Genomic DNA, 15759 nt, shown 5'->3' with positions numbered 1-15759 from the left:
TTTTTAAAAGAATTTTTTCTGAGGCTCAAATTTAAGCTGATGGGTGATTTTTTCATTAAAAATATGTAATCGAAAACATTGTCGTATCTTTGGGAAAGTATGGTATTGGAGTTGAATTATTTGCTTCATGTTACAGTAATTGAAAGTTAACTGTAGACACGTTATGATTCAGTGAATGGTTAGGTGAATGATTATCTAGGGTCCCTATTCATGGTGATCTACCGGCTGCGTAGCATAATTTATTTCCGTTAAATTCATGGGAAGGCTAACCAATAGAAAAAACCTTGTTGATTGCATTTACATTGGATAAAAAATTTTGAACACGTTTCTTGAAAAAAACAATCCTTGTGCCTCAGTTAATGAACTGGAATATGCTTGGGTGATTTTATTCCTGTTTGATGGTTTCAGAGAAGTTAAAACTCCCTGAGACTTTGTGTGCTGCCCCAAACAAAACCATGGTACTTTAAGTTTTAGCGAACCTTTTCTTAATAATGTTGTTCAAATGTCCCTGTCACCAATTTCCCCCTCCTTGTGAAAGCTTCTTTGCTTAGTACAATTCTCATTCTTTTGTCCTATCTGCTTTATTCAACTTGGTCCAAAACACAGCCAAGACAGGTAAACTGCTCCACTGGTCCTGTTTTTACCTTCCAGATTTGATGTCTAACTTAGCTTTCCTCTTTCTTAAAAACCTAATTAAAAGCTTCAATTTGTTTCTTTTCATTTCAACTTCCATTCCTATATCCAGTTCTTTCCATGTATCTTTTGCCATTTTCTTCAAAGTTTTCCCATGTATCTTTTTTTACCATTCCGTCCATGTATATTCTAAAAAATATGGGTGATAATGAACTATTCTGTCTTATCCTTATTTTGAATGCTTCCCTTCCTTACTCTCCCTCTTCCACTCACATCTGAGCAGTCTGAGACATGTACAGTTTGTGGATTAGTCTCCTATCCCTCCAGTCTGCTTCTATCTTCTGTAATACATTGATTGATTCAGAAGAGATATTAAGGTTACATGAAGCACACACATTAAAATTATTCTTATTTGTCAAGTAGTCATACCTTAATACTTGCCAAAACTTGGCAATACCCACTCAATACTATCCTTATTTAGGTATTGCAAAATTGTGTTGCTCATCCCCAACACATAGTTATAAGGTAGTTCGATAGAAATCCACATTTACAACAATTTAAAATGTGATGAAAAGATGTTCACGTGTGTCAAAATGGCTTGTTCTGATTCAATATTTGCTATTTTGGTGAAAAATTAGTTTGAGCAGACAAATTTACTCATAGTTTACTTTTTTGAGTTTAAAACTTAAGTTCGTTGGGTAATGGCTCTATTTCAAAGTGTAATAATTCTGAAGGAAAGTGTATGTATTGTTTTCCACTTTGTCCAGGATCTAGGAAATTTCTCGAATTTCCAAATGTCAAGACTACTCCACCGTCGTAAGGTCCAGGAGGTGCTGGAGGAAGTTGAAGAGGAACTGGCCAGCAGCGAGGTTTGCGGTGCCTCCCTTGGTGAGCTGGAGGCCATGTTGGTTGAGAAAGGAGTCTCGGTTGAGATGCAGACGAGTCAGCGAATTGCGTCGGATGAGAACAAGGGCTTCATACTCCTCACTGGATTGAAGGATCAAAAGAAAGGTACACAACCAAAGAAGTGTGGAGGAGGGATGAGTCAACGAGTGTCATAATAATAATTCTAGGGGATCGAGATGGTGCGGGGGCTAACGTACTGGCTTCCCACCCTGAGGGCGCGGGTTCAAATCCCGGCGGTGTTGAATATTTTTCAGAGGTATCTCGATCCCTACTTGAGGTGCTTTGTGGAGGGCACTTTGAGGGAGTACGCCGTCCGTCGGATGGGACGTTAAACTGCGGACCCCTTGGCGCCTTTCGTAAAGAGTAGGCTAATGCCGACGCCGGGTTTCTCTCCACCCTTCATCCTTTCCTGTCCATCCCCTATGGCGCAAATGACCTTAGCTGTCGGTCGCCTCCCCTCAAAACTACTACTACTAATAATTCTATGGTCCAATGACCATACATATCCTGCAATTATAGGAGTCGTCAAACACAAAAAAAGTACAAAATACAGGTACATTACAGACTCTATTAACATCCTAAAAAAAGAGCATTTACATTAAAGTATGTAATAAATACAATGCATTACAAGTGCTCCTCATTTAATTATTAATGCAGTGAATAATAATCATTTATTAGAAAGAGTTTCTTGAGTTTCAAGGGGAAATTTTAATTTATCACTAGTTTTCAATGAGTTTTGTGATGTATTATAAATTCTTGCACCCGTTGCCATTGGGCTTTTATATGAATTTGCTGATTTATGGTAAGTTGTGTGGATGTTGTGATGACTTCTAGTTTAATATGAGGGATATTGTTATTTGCGTGAAAGAGATCGATTTTTTTAATGAAGACAGACTTGGCAAATAGATGGGATCGGAGGAACATTTAATTCTTGATTAAGGGCCTGCATGGTGTTCTATAAGAAGGACCAAGTACATATCTAATTACTTTTTTGTATTGAGAAAACTTTGTGTAACATGCATACAGATGATCCCCTGGACACTATTCCATATGATGCCCTTGAGAAAAAATTAGAATGATGCAAGAGTTTTAATGCCTCTAATGACATAAGTGTTAAACAGGAACCGAATACTGTACATCACTGTGTGCATTTTAAAACAAAAATTATTAACATGAATATTCTATGCACCAGTTTTTCGAATGTGTAGACTTAGTATTGAATGCACAAATAATTCTTTCATTGTTAAGATTTTAATTAATATTTTCTTGCAATATTGCCTGATTAAACGCAAGGACCTGTGTCTTTTTGCAATTTAAGTTTATTGTTTGTTGTAAAAACTGTCAATTAATTCCCTAATGATCGATCACATTATAAATTACTCATGAAAGGGAAAGGGGTCTTACTAATTGTTTGGGGGTAAGGAAAGTGAGTTGGAAAGATACAGGAAACATACTACCTTGATCAAAAATTTCCCGGAATTTATTCAGAAAATTAAAAATACAAGTTTATTCATCTAAATCTATATTGTCCCCTTCAAAGTAATCTCCATCGACTGCAACACACTTATGCCAGCGCTTGATCCAATCCTCGAAACATTTTTTATATTCGGTTTTCGGTATGTCCATCAGTGCTTCCTGCGATTTTTCCATTACTTCCTCTCGGCTGCTAAAACGCGTTCCCCGTAATGGTTTTTTAACTCGATTGAACAGAAAGAAGTCACAGGGAGCCAAATCAGGTGAATTCGGTGGCTGTTGGATGGTATTTGTTGCATTTTTCGTCAAAAAATTACGAATAATGATAGCACTGTGCGACGGTGCGTTATCATGGTGCAAAATCCACGAGTTTTCTGCCCACATTTCTGGTCTCTTTCGGCGAATTGCTTCACGCAAACGTCTCATAACGCCCAAATAATACTCTTTGTTTACTGTCTGGCCTTCTGGCAAAAATTCATGATGCACTACACCGTTGTAATCCATGAAAACCGTCAGCATTGCCTTCTTTTTTGACTGAAAACGACGTGGTTTTTTTGGTCTCGGCTCATTTGGTGAACGCCATTCACTTGCCTGATGTCTGGATTGCGTGTCGTACTCATAAACCCACGTCTCGTCTCCAGTAATGATCCTTTTGATGAATGTGGGATCGGATTCAGCCTCGCAAATCATGTCTTTTGCGACGTCAACACGGTCTCTTTTTTGCATGAAATTGAGGTCTTTTGGCACCAACTTTGCTGCTACACGACGGAGACCCAAATCATTAACCACAATGTCTTGGGCGGATCCATAGGCAATGTTCAAGTCCTCCGCTATTTCTCTGATGGTTAATTTGCGGTTATTGACCAACATTTCTTTTACTTTATCAATTTTTTCACCGACTTTCGATGTCGATGGTCTGCCACTGCGTTCATCATCTTCGATTGACTCACGACCACTTCTGAACCGCTCGTGCCACTGGTAAACGACCGTTTTTTTTAGAGAATCGTTGCCGAAACACTTTTCCAACATTTCCAACGTCCGTGCGCCACTAAATCCGTTTTTTACGCAAAATTTAATACAAGTTCGTTGTTGCAAATTTAAATCCATTTCTGCAATTGTAAAAAATCGCCAACACACACAGAGATAGATGTACTCTTGGCTACGTAACTTTTGCAAATGTCAAGTTATGACACTAAGATTTAAAGGGAATATCAACAACAGATGTACCAATTTAACAAAAAAAACAGAACTCAAATCGGAACGATGGGAGCGCCACACGGTGGTTATTCCGGGAACTTTTTGATCAAGGTAGTAGTGTCAAATTCATAGAAATAGAATTTTTCATGATTAATACCACTGAAGCCATTTCTATATACTTTTTCTACTTGATGGAAAGTTAAAGCAGTTCATTCAGTGATACTTTTGCTTTAAATATTTAAACCATCATGTGGTTTAATGCCATGAGATAAATATCAGTAAAGTGAAGGGCACACTTTTTGCGAAAATGTGTCATGTAAAAAGGTAGGGGCTGCAAAAGGGTAAACATATCATGGGAAGTGAAACGTCTACCTTAGTGCATACTTTTTCTGTTTAGCAAAACAATTCTTCTAGAACAAATAGTTATCATGAAGGTTCTAAATGAAAACCATGAGTTATTGATTTCAGAACCTTGGTTTTTTACTTTTTTTTATTTAGTAGATTCCTTTACAAATTATTCTTTCCTTTTCAGCTGAGGAAATGGGTGACGAGATGAAGGCTGGTCCCAGCAAGCTTGCCACTGTGAAAGAGGAGCCGGAGGACATTGATGAAGTTGTTGTTAAGGAAGAATATTTGAAAAAACCACCTTTTCAGGACGTTAAAAGTGAGGTATCTGGTGGAAAAGGGAAGAAAGAGTTAGTCGATGAAAGGGTAGGGTTGGAGGTTGATGATAAGGTAACATCTCGGCCCACTTCAAAAGAGGTTGAAATGTTAAGTTCGAGCAGTGTGGTGAAGCAATTCGTGTCATCGGTCACTGAATTCTCTGATACAGAGGAAAGCATAAATGAAAGCAGTGAGTTTGAAAACTTAACGAATGCATTCGATGATGATGAGAGTTATCCCGATGGTCTTTCACAGGGAGAAATATTGGCCATAATTAAGAGCCAGGCCCCAAACAGGTGTGGTTCATGCACAGTAAAAGTTCGCTCAATAAAGGTGAAGGAGTTGTATCGAGCTCGCTCGCAGTTGCAACATAATTTCCTCAAAGAGGACGCAATTGAGGTGGTTGAATTAGACACACCCGAGGAAGATGAAAATGATGGTCTGACTCAGGAGCAGATGCTGAAAATAATATGTGACCAGAAAGGATCGTCTGTTGACGATGAGATTGTGGAAGTCGATGAGGGACCAACAGAAAGTTTGGAGTCAGCGAAAGCTCCAGAGTCAGTGGATGAAATCAAGAGCAATCCAGCGACCCCTGCAACAGATGTTGAGGTGAAGATTGAAAATGTTAGTTCAGATTCTGAATCGGATGCTTCGGATTTCGTAGAGGTGGAGGACACTAATGAGCAATCAAAGCCTGATAGAGGGAAGAGTTGTGTGAAATCACCAGAGCCAAAGAAAGAAGTTGAAAAGTCAAAGCCTGTTGAAATAAGCAAAAAGACCATAGAGGATGAAAAATTACAGGTGGTGGTTGACTTAACAGCCAACGCAAGTGTTGAAGATGACATATTTGCAGATGTATTTGATGGTGAACAGCCAAAAAAGTGTGAAGAGCCAGAGTTTGGAGTACTCAGCGATAAAGATACCATTGCTTTGGTTGTTGGTAAAGATGTGAAGCAGGATGAGGATGATAAACCACCCAAGTCTGATGGTGAAGTTGCTTTTATTGAAGACATCTCAGCAAGTGACTCAGATGCTGGCAGCAATGAGGTATGCTTTCCTCCTATAATTTTAATTCCTTTATTCTTAGTAACAAAAGTTAATGAGACACCAGCTACCTTTTTTATGATCTCGTAGTGGCCTGCTTTCAATCAGAGAGAAAAACTATTCATTTAGCCATCATTTGAAACCCTTGTGAAAAAAAGAAATGACTGTGAAGGTGGTTAATCCTTCAGCCAATTTCTGTTAGGAGATGTAGCTGTTTAATGATAGTTCCTTTTCTCATTGTTGAAATAATTTACTGATTAACTGGAGAAGATGGCTTTCAGAGTTTTTATGGATTTCATTTAGTTGATAGTTCAGAAATTGCTCAAGAAAATGTCAGCGAACTATAATTCTATGTCAGTTTAGTTTTTCTGGACCTCTCACTCCACATGATTAGGCTTCTCTATTACCTAAGCAGATTAGACACCACACTTATTAAAACATATATGTATACATTTGTAATTATTGGGCAACATTGGGATGCATTAAATATACAAATTTCACAACTCTATGCAGGAACAGGAGAAGGTCACTGAAGAAGCAGGGCAGGAGATCATCAACCAGCCAGGTCCAAGTACGGAGGTTGTGGAATTGACCGAGGAGGAGAGACAACGGATGACCCTGGAGTTGCGCAAGAAGGAACTGGAAAGCAGAGCAGGAGTAACAAACAGGGCTCGCATTGAGTCGCAGGAACTTCTTGGTCTCTTCGGGGTGCCGTGGGTCGTCGCACCATATGAAGCCGAGGCACAGTGTGCTTTCCTCGAATCGACCACTTCCAAAAGCCCAAAGAAAGGCTGCTCCTTTTCACGATCATTGGTCGAAGGTACTGTCACTGAAGACAGTGACGTTTGGGCATTTGGTGCATCGCATGTCTATCGTCACGTGTTTGACCGGAAAAGAATGAGAGTCAGAGTGTATTCAAAGGAAGAGGTTGAAAGGAAATTAGGCATAGACAGGTAAGAATGACATGATTTACGTGATACTATATATTTTTTAAATAAAATTTAAATTGTTAACTAAATGGATGAATTATTGCTATCAAAAAAAGAGATGGTTGCAGGTTGTATCTTTTTTATATCAGCTCTGTATGTCAGCTTTTAGGCTTTGGTGAACTGTGGTTAAAATAACATTGTTTTTCTATAAATGCTACAAACTTATGCTACTATGTTAGTGCTGAAGTTATTGTTCAGTATTCAGCAGTTTTACATTGAATTCCCTTTAATGTTACTTGTGTGGGTTGCTCAATTATCGATTCCTGCATACAGTAAGATAAAAAAGGGATGTTTCAGGTGTGAAATAGAGGAATGTCATGAATAATTTAATATTAGCCATTTCCCCAAAATAAAATTTCATACGACCGGTTTCAATTTAACTAAAATTTAACTCGTACATCATCATCAGGCCATGATGATGTATGCTGCATGAAACCGGTTGTATGAAATTTTATTTTGTGGAAAATGGCCAATTTTTAATCAATTAAAAGGACAGTAAGATCTCTTCTGAGAGTACAATTTTTGGCAATTAAAGCCATAAAACTTTGCTCAGGAATGGATATGTACGATCATTTACAAAAACAAATGGTAGTCAGCACACTGACAACTGGGGAAAGGTAAAAATGTAATATCAGGTAAGAGCTAGTACTTTCCTGGCGTATTTGCTTCATGAAGTTTTCTCAGGTCTTCCACCGGGTCAGGGGTTCCATATAGGCCAATATGGAACCCCTGACCCGGTGGAAGACCCGACAGAACTTCATTATTTTATATCAGTAGCCGGTGACTGGCAGGATCGTGGATTTGATAGTTACACGCTGCTCTGGTAGAACTGTGAGTGTTTGACAGTTATTGAATGCCAACATTGCAAATATTTTCACCATTTCCCCACTCTCCGTATAACAGTGACCTACTACAGACTTTTGGAAGTTACTATACCATACTATAAGTGCTGTGTTTATTTCTCTAAGGATGTTGCTTTTGAATAAATGTGAATATATTTTCAATTTCTATCACCCCCCCTAAAAATATGTGTAAGGTTCGGACCATAGGGAGAAAAATGTTTCCTTGAGTGGGACTTGAACCATGGACTTACCAAGCTGATGCTCTACCAGTTAAGCTATTGAGGAAAGATAATTACCACTTAGATCTGTAAGGGGTTTATGCCACTAAGTGCCTTCTTTCCTTTGGCCAAGAGATGGTGCTCAGGAATTGTTTCACTCACCAACTGAGAAATGGACAAGGATACCAGAGGAAAGGATAGTAGGGGAAGTGATAATTAAATTCCATAAAGAGTATGTACTGTGCTTTTTAAATATTTGTGCATATTGTGCATGCATAGTCTGAAGAAGGATATGAATCACATGGGTTGAATACACACAGGTCCGTGGTTCAAAGTCCTGCCAAGGAAAAATTTTCTCCTGGTGATTTGCACCCTTCTGCCTTCCCCATAAAGGATGGATTTGTCTTTTGTTGGTCATCATACACTTCAAGCAACTGAAAAAGAATTTCATTGGGGTTGTACAAATTTTTTATCACAAAAATTTGTGTCCCCATGTGTAAAGACTTTAATTTCAATGCAAATTGCAACAGACAAGTTATCTTCCACCACTCACGATAGACCGCATGACTCCAAAACATTTGGCCAGGGATTAATTAACCATGAGGAGAATGCTGAAGTAGGGTCACTACATTATTAGAGCGCGTTGTATTGGGTCTAAGGAAAAATGTTGTCAGAGGTTATGAATATTCATGTATACACCCTCCACATACACATTACCTGTACATCCTCCTCATCAGCCTCCCTCCTATTTCCCAGACACACAGCTACCCGCAGTGAAAATTTTGACAACTGCTATAAAGTATCCATTATTTCCTCCCTGATCAATCCAATTAACCACTCTAGAACTAGCTTGTATCTATCTTTATTAATCCTATCACCCCCCTGGACTAAATTGTTCCCATAAGTCGACCCCTTCCTCTCCACAACCAATCACCGATTGCATATACCTCTCTGTTAAACCCAGTATTCCCTCACTTCCTTATCATCCCGTCAGTTACTCCTCGTACCCGGAATAAGGTGGCTGGGACCACCAAAATATTGAATTGAGCTGTGTTTGTGTTTTGGTTAACCTTTTTATTTTTCTTTTGTTGTCTCAGGCGTAACTTTGTGGAATTTGCATAACATATTGAAATGTAATGAAATAATTGACTTTGTAATTCCACACACTTTATAAATATAAAGTGTGTGGAATTACAAAGTCAATTATTTCATTACATTTCAATTTTTATTTTTCTTTTGACTATAATTAAATACATGTTCATCAAGAATTATATTTTAGAGATATTCATTTTCTTTTAGAAAGAAGCAAGAAAGTGCATGAGTAAGATCTCTTGTGTCTGAATAAGAAGTGGGCTCTGCATGTCATATGTTATTATAGTTGAGTTTCATAGTTCTTCAATTACTGTGACTTTACTGATTGCATTTGCTTGAATTTAATTTTTCTTAGGTTAAATTAAATTTTCTGAATCTCTTCAGGATTCAGATGATTCAACTTGCACTTTTGACTGGCAGTGATTACACTGAAGGAATACCAGGAATTGGAACTGTGTCTGCCTTAGAGATTCTTGCTGCTTTTCCTGGGGACAAAGAGCATCATCAACACAGCCCTGGTGTGTAATTTCCATTTGCCTATGTATTCTCTTTGTAATACTTTCATTGTACTATGCAAATGAGGGAAATCAGTAACATTACAGACAGCTGTGATTACAAGATATTTTCTGCGAGTCAAATGCTGTGAAGAAAACAAATCGCTGTGAAACAAAACTCCACTTCTGATACATTGAATGCACATACTGAAGCACATTGCAAATATTGACATTATTAATAATTGGCAATCAACATCAGCTCAAACAGTAAGCAGTGCTAAACAAGAAGTCTACTGCAGTCATTCATTCATATAGTTATTTCTGTTTATTCACTTAGAATTGTTGAATATGTATAGCATAAATGTGCTTCCAAAATTCTGTACATTATACAGCATAACCTAAAATATCTCATATGCAGTAATTTTTGTGTGTGTGAACATTGATAGGATCTGCAAATATAAATATGCTCATAAATAATCACTTGGCATCTTAAGAGATGCACAGATAATTCAGGGATGACATCCAACCAGTCTGGGACTGTGAATATGGTTCTTTCCAATGTTGAATCAATTGTTGACCCATTAAGTTAGTAAACCATTATATCTCTCACAAGCAATTACAGCCCACCCTTCATATTATGTCATCTTTGAAACCGGAGAGGACATAATCCTCAATGATACAAATTAAATAAATAAACCTGGATGGTGCAATTAAAGTTTTAAAACTAGTAGAGGGCATTGAAGCATAAGTTTTCTGAAAGATCTTTATTTTACTCCATGCACAGGAATTACATAAAATCAAGCCCTAAACAGTCAACCAAACCAAACAGATTCATATTCGTCATATGATCCTAATTAAAATAATGTAGTGTAGATAGTTAATGAATCATTTTTTGCATGGTAAAACTATGAATTTGCTCGCCTTAAAGCAGGGATATGGAATTCTCAGGGTTAATGAATGCTAGGGAAACGATAATGAGAATGTATAGATTGTACAAAAATGTTCAAATTAAACCATTTACGTAATACTGTTGACAACTCTTGAGTATGTTTAATTAAAAACTCTTAAGAAAGTGAAGTCTTTTCAAACTTGTATTTAAAAAAAAACCAAGGGTAAGGAAATAAATTACTCGCAAAAACTGGGGAGAGGCAATTATAATCAAATTACCTTTGTGAAATTTATTTCACTTTTCTATGTGTTACCCTGTTTTGCATACAGAAACGCTCACCCCATCTTTTTACAAGTCCTTGATAGCTGGCTGTAAAGAAGTCTTTTCACTGAGTAAATGCACTCAGTATTTTTTCACGCAAAAACTTTATTACACTAATGACTACTTTGTTGACTACTTTATTTTACTATGCATTAAGTATTTTGCTTGCTGTCACAGTCAGGAAATAACCTCTATGGCCTACAGCCACCCATATGATTTTTTATGGGCCCAAACAGGTGAAAATCACTGGGGGTTAAGTCGGTGGATTGTACAGTGGATGTTCGAAGAATTGCCAACGAAATGTTGTTCATTAACAGCTCTTGCATTTGTATTGCTGACCTTATACGACTAATTTATTGACTTACCCTCATAAATCAAACTTTCAAAGTATATAATTATCTTAATCATGGTAAGGTTATTAAACTTTCACTCTACTGGGAAGAGAGAGTAGCTCAGAAAATCTGCAAAAAGGATGATCCGCTCACAACTACTCTAATAGTTTACTGTATTTCAATTTCTTTCAATCATCTCCCATCTCACTTGTGAAATCTGTCTACTCCCCTCTTCCTGCAGATCCCGAGGTGGAGGCCGCCTTGTCTGGTTTGCAGCACTTTGCTGATTGGTGGAGGCGAATCGAGAGGAATGAGAAGGAAAGAACTCCTGTTGGCCACTCATATTACGACCCCCCAGAGAATGTCGCCAAAGTTTTGAGACGCAGACTTTGCTCTTGCCTGAAGGCTGCGGATGCAAAAGAGAATGGAGGGTCCCTCCTTCCTCTTGGATTCCCAAGCAGGACCGTGGTACAGGCATACCTCAAACCTTCGGTTGATGACTGCAGGGATCCCTTCATGTGGCTGAAGCCTGACGAAGCTGCGCTGAGGCGTTACGCAAGGCTCACGTTTGGTTGGACTGAAGAGAGGATTGACTCAATTCTCCGACCTCTGTTTGCACGCCTCAAGCTCTCGGACTGCGTGGACCGGAAGCAGATGTCCTTGAATTCATATTTTTCACGCATCAGTGTGCCATCAAATTCGATCGATGTGGAAGGCTCCAGATTGGGTGCTCGGACTAAAAAGGCCCTGGAGAGGATTGCCGGAAAAGGTGAAGAAGCTGTTAGGGAAGTGTCTTCCCCTCCAAAGAAAAAGGGTAGAGTTGCCAGGAAGGTTGTCAAAAGTGTTGATCCACCGGCTGAATCAGGAGAACGGACTGTTGGAGACGAATGTCAGACTGCTGGAGACGAATATCAAGTTGCTGGAGATGAAAATCTAGTTACTGGAGGTGAAGATGAGGTTTCTGAAGGTGAAGATCAGGCTTATAGAGGTATAGGAGAGGCTTCTGAAGGTGAAGATCAGGCTGCTGTAGATGAAATTCAGGCTGCTGAAGGTGGAGATCATGTTGCTGGAGTAGAATATCAGGCTACTGGAAGCAGAGAACAGGCTTCCCCAGTTGTCATTCAGAAGCCATCAGTATTTCAAGAGGAAAGGATTTTTAACGATGAAGAATTTGATAGGAGAGACCCATCAGGGAAGTTGAAACTCATGCGGCAGAAGTTTGCCAAGGAACTTGCTAAGGCTAGAGGACATCCAGTAACCAAGTCCAGAGTCTCCTCTCGAGCCACCTCAAGTCCTCTGCGTAGAACTGTTAGGAATAGGGTTCGTGGCAGTAAAACATTGGTTTCTGAAACTGGGTTTGGTTCCTCTTTGTACTCACAAGCCAAAATACCTCAAAGAGAGAAAGACAATGCTTCTGCCTTGCAGAGGAGGTTGAAAGCAATTGAAGTCATGCGTAAATCATCAATTAGTGGAGGTAAGAGAGCAGGTCCAGGAAGGTCAAATTTGGGACGAGGAGGGAAGAAGTTGAAAAGGGAGGAAGTGTCTCTCTCAGAGAGTAGTGATAGTGATTAGGAAATGTCCCGGAAAAAGTGAAGTCTTTTCACGTTGTCTTATCAATTGTGGAGAAGACAATAAAGGAATTATTTATGCTGTGAAGAGCTGCTCTTTGCAAAATTTCCTGAAATTTATTTATTTTACATTTAATTTTAGTTAATGTCCTACTTACCTCCATTCAGGTCAAAGTTGTCTCTTTTAAAGCGTCTACTTTTAATTACAGTCATTGTTAAATAAAACAGTTTCAGTGGTTTAATTTTCAAGTTCAATACAGTCATTTTTGACTATCTACAGGCATCATAATGTTCTCTCTTGTTAAGTGAATTCAGTTCTTTCTACTTTGTTTTTGTTGGATCTCTTTAACAATGTCCAATCTTTGCCCCTTCAATTTGAGTTTTATTTTGAAGAAAAGGAAGAAGCTGCGATATGCTAAATGAGGGGGATTGTAGATTACAATGAACATCACAACAATATTTTCCTTGACCAGATCTGATTACCCATTCCTCGTCAGCATGTACTCTTTTTACACCCTTCTTCCTGTACATCAGAAATGTATGTTGAACTACAGCAAGCATTCAAAAAGAGTAAAGTAACAAAATGAGACTATACCTTGTTGTAACTACATGTTTATTGTCATTTGCCTGCAAAAATGAGTTATTGTGTCTATTTTAAGTGCTCATCTCGTTAGTAATTGTGTAGTTATGAAAAGAGCAATATTTTATGTAAGTAAGCATGTAGAAAAATGAATAATTTTTGATCATGTTGAAGTACATGGTAAAAATGAAAGTACCGAATGAAAATAATTGTTTTGGAAATTTGGTCATAGCACAGGATTTTCATATTTTTGGCTTCAGCGAAAGGCTTCACTGACAAATTTTGGTAACAGCACATGAATTTTGCAGTTGGCTATTTTTCACGATTTATTTTTTATGTTGCATCCCACTGTTTTTCCTAATCTAAATAAATGCTGAGAAAATACGTAAAACTTCAGTTCGATGACTTCATCATAGCAATGCCATTTGGTTGCATACTTACACCTCTTGTCTCAGCGGACCTAGTGCAACATGGATCAGATGGACCAATCATTAGGCGGGTCTTTATTTACTGCTGAGCAAATAAATTTGGTGACAAACCATGAAGCCAGTATCCTCTCCCAGGCAGCAAGGGGTGGCAAATTTTCTACTCCATCATTTGGTGTCCTCTTAGTTTCTGTCAAAGCCAATAGATGCTTCAGTCAGTGGAGGGTGTAGCTTATGAGAATTTGGTAACAGATTGCCATTGATTTGTAGCACTGAAAGCGTTAGTATCGCTATATTTGTTAGTATTCTTAAATGCATATTTAATATCAAAGAATTAAATGTGTATTGCACTTTTCTACTGAATGAGAAACTTTGATATGAATATAAATTATGGCTTCCTGCAAGATGTAGTGGAAGTCAATTCTAGATCAATTGAAAACTGAGCATTTCCAAACAAAAGAACTTCAACATACGAGGGTCATCCGGAAAGTAGTACCCGTTCGTGCCGCATGAAGTGCTGACGACGCGAGTAGCCGCTGGACGAGGTCAGATAGCTTCAGTGGCTTGTCTGCCTTCTCTGAGCCAAGTTGCGTGACGCTAGCATTGCCTGTGTTGTTTCTGTGATTGTTTACAATGTTTAAAAAAATTGAGAACGCCGCCAGTTGTGAAGTGAGGGCAGTGATTAAATTCCTCAATGCAAGAAACGTTCGCCCATGTGATATTCATCGCCAATTAAAGGAGGTGTATGGAGACAATGTAATGGACGAGTCGTCTGTTCGGCGGTGGTGTCGCAACTTCAACATGGGGAGGGGGAACACACACGACGATGAGCGTTCGGGGAGACCGTCTGTCATTACAGACCAACTGGTGAGCTCAGTTGACGAATTCGTGAGGAACGATCGGCGCGTCACAATTGATGACATCTGTGAGCATTTTCCCAATGTTTCTCGAACAATTGTTCATGAAATTGTTAAACACCATCTGCATTATGCAAAAATTTGTGCAAGATGGGTCCCTCGCGTATCTCAATGAGCTGGCGGCGAAGGACTATGCAGCAGGAATACAGAAACTTGTCACACGTTATGACAAATGCCTTAATTTGCTTGGAGATTATGTTGAGAAGTAGTTTAAAGTATCCTCTTTCAAATAAAATTTTTTATGTTTGTTAATATTTACTTTTGCGTCTTTATTTCACGAACGGGTACTACTTTCCGGATGACCCTCGTACAATGAAAACTGTACTCAATGAGCTATCATCAATTAGAAGATTTATAAGTCAGTTATTTTGGAAAGTTAGAGTGAAAACTGCACTTTTTCAGGGGTTAATGTGTCACTGATTATGTCAAATCATCTAAAATGTATAATACAAAGAAGTTTTTCATACTATATTTATTTATAAAGTTCCATCCATCTATGAACATATTTGCTGTTACTGAGTGAAAACATTGTGAGCTTGTGTGGAGTGATTTGGTTTAAATTGGTTTCATTTGTATCCTTATGATGGAGCATTTTGATGGGAGTGTTTACTTACAATGTTATATTTATAATTAGACTTATTCTGTACTTCATGAAACATGCCAAAACAATGTGTATAAGTGTGGAGTGTAGGGTAACGATGAAAGGCGCATTTTAAGAATGATGGAAGAATGAGAAAATTTACGAGATGATTTTCAGTGTTTATAAAATATAATTGTTATTGAATGTCTTTCAAGTGTTGTAATTCACAAGTATCATGCTAGAAAATCAAATATAAAGTTCTAGCTAAAATAGAATCAAGGGAGAATCATGTATTTTGTAATTGGAAGTGGAATGTCACTGTACCTGATTTTAATAAATTTATATGTGTTTTGGAATATCTGTTATTTATTGAACCCATTTGCTACACATCCCCAATACTAAATGTGTAATGAGATCCGACTATTTTGTAGGTTTGGAAAACTGAGAATTTAAATTAAAATTTCTGTAATTGCCCTTTGGCAACCATCTAAATTAAAAACAAAAATATGCAGACAGAGTCTGTTCCAGCTCATATATTTTTCACTGTGTATGTTTTAATGGTATATATTCCAGTGATCTCTGGGCAAATCAAA

At 38.1% G+C, this 15759-nt stretch overlaps 1 protein-coding gene across 1 annotated transcript in view; it reads left to right on the top strand.

Moving 5' to 3' along the window:
- The window catches only part of mus201 (rad2 superfamily protein mus201), a 29682-nt gene extending 15546 nt beyond the window's left edge, over window positions 1-14136 (top strand). The window contains exons 6-10 of the mRNA XM_071597884.1: window positions 1401-1644; window positions 4742-5922; window positions 6433-6872; window positions 9445-9578; window positions 11338-14136. Coding sequence (XP_071453985.1) covers window positions 1401-1644; window positions 4742-5922; window positions 6433-6872; window positions 9445-9578; window positions 11338-12668 — 3330 coding nt within the window. The 3' untranslated portion in view covers window positions 12669-14136. The remainder of the gene's footprint in view (window positions 1-1400; window positions 1645-4741; window positions 5923-6432; window positions 6873-9444; window positions 9579-11337) is intronic.
- The last annotated feature ends 1623 nt before the right edge of the window (window positions 14137-15759 follow it).

This window comes from Hetaerina americana, unplaced genomic scaffold, assembly GCF_022747635.1.
Source record: "Hetaerina americana unplaced genomic scaffold, ioHetAmer1.1.p SCAF_9, whole genome shotgun sequence".
NCBI lineage: Eukaryota > Metazoa > Arthropoda > Insecta > Odonata > Calopterygidae > Hetaerina > Hetaerina americana.
The sequence above is the reverse complement of the archived record's forward strand: the minus strand, read 5'-3'. Positions and strand labels throughout refer to the sequence as shown.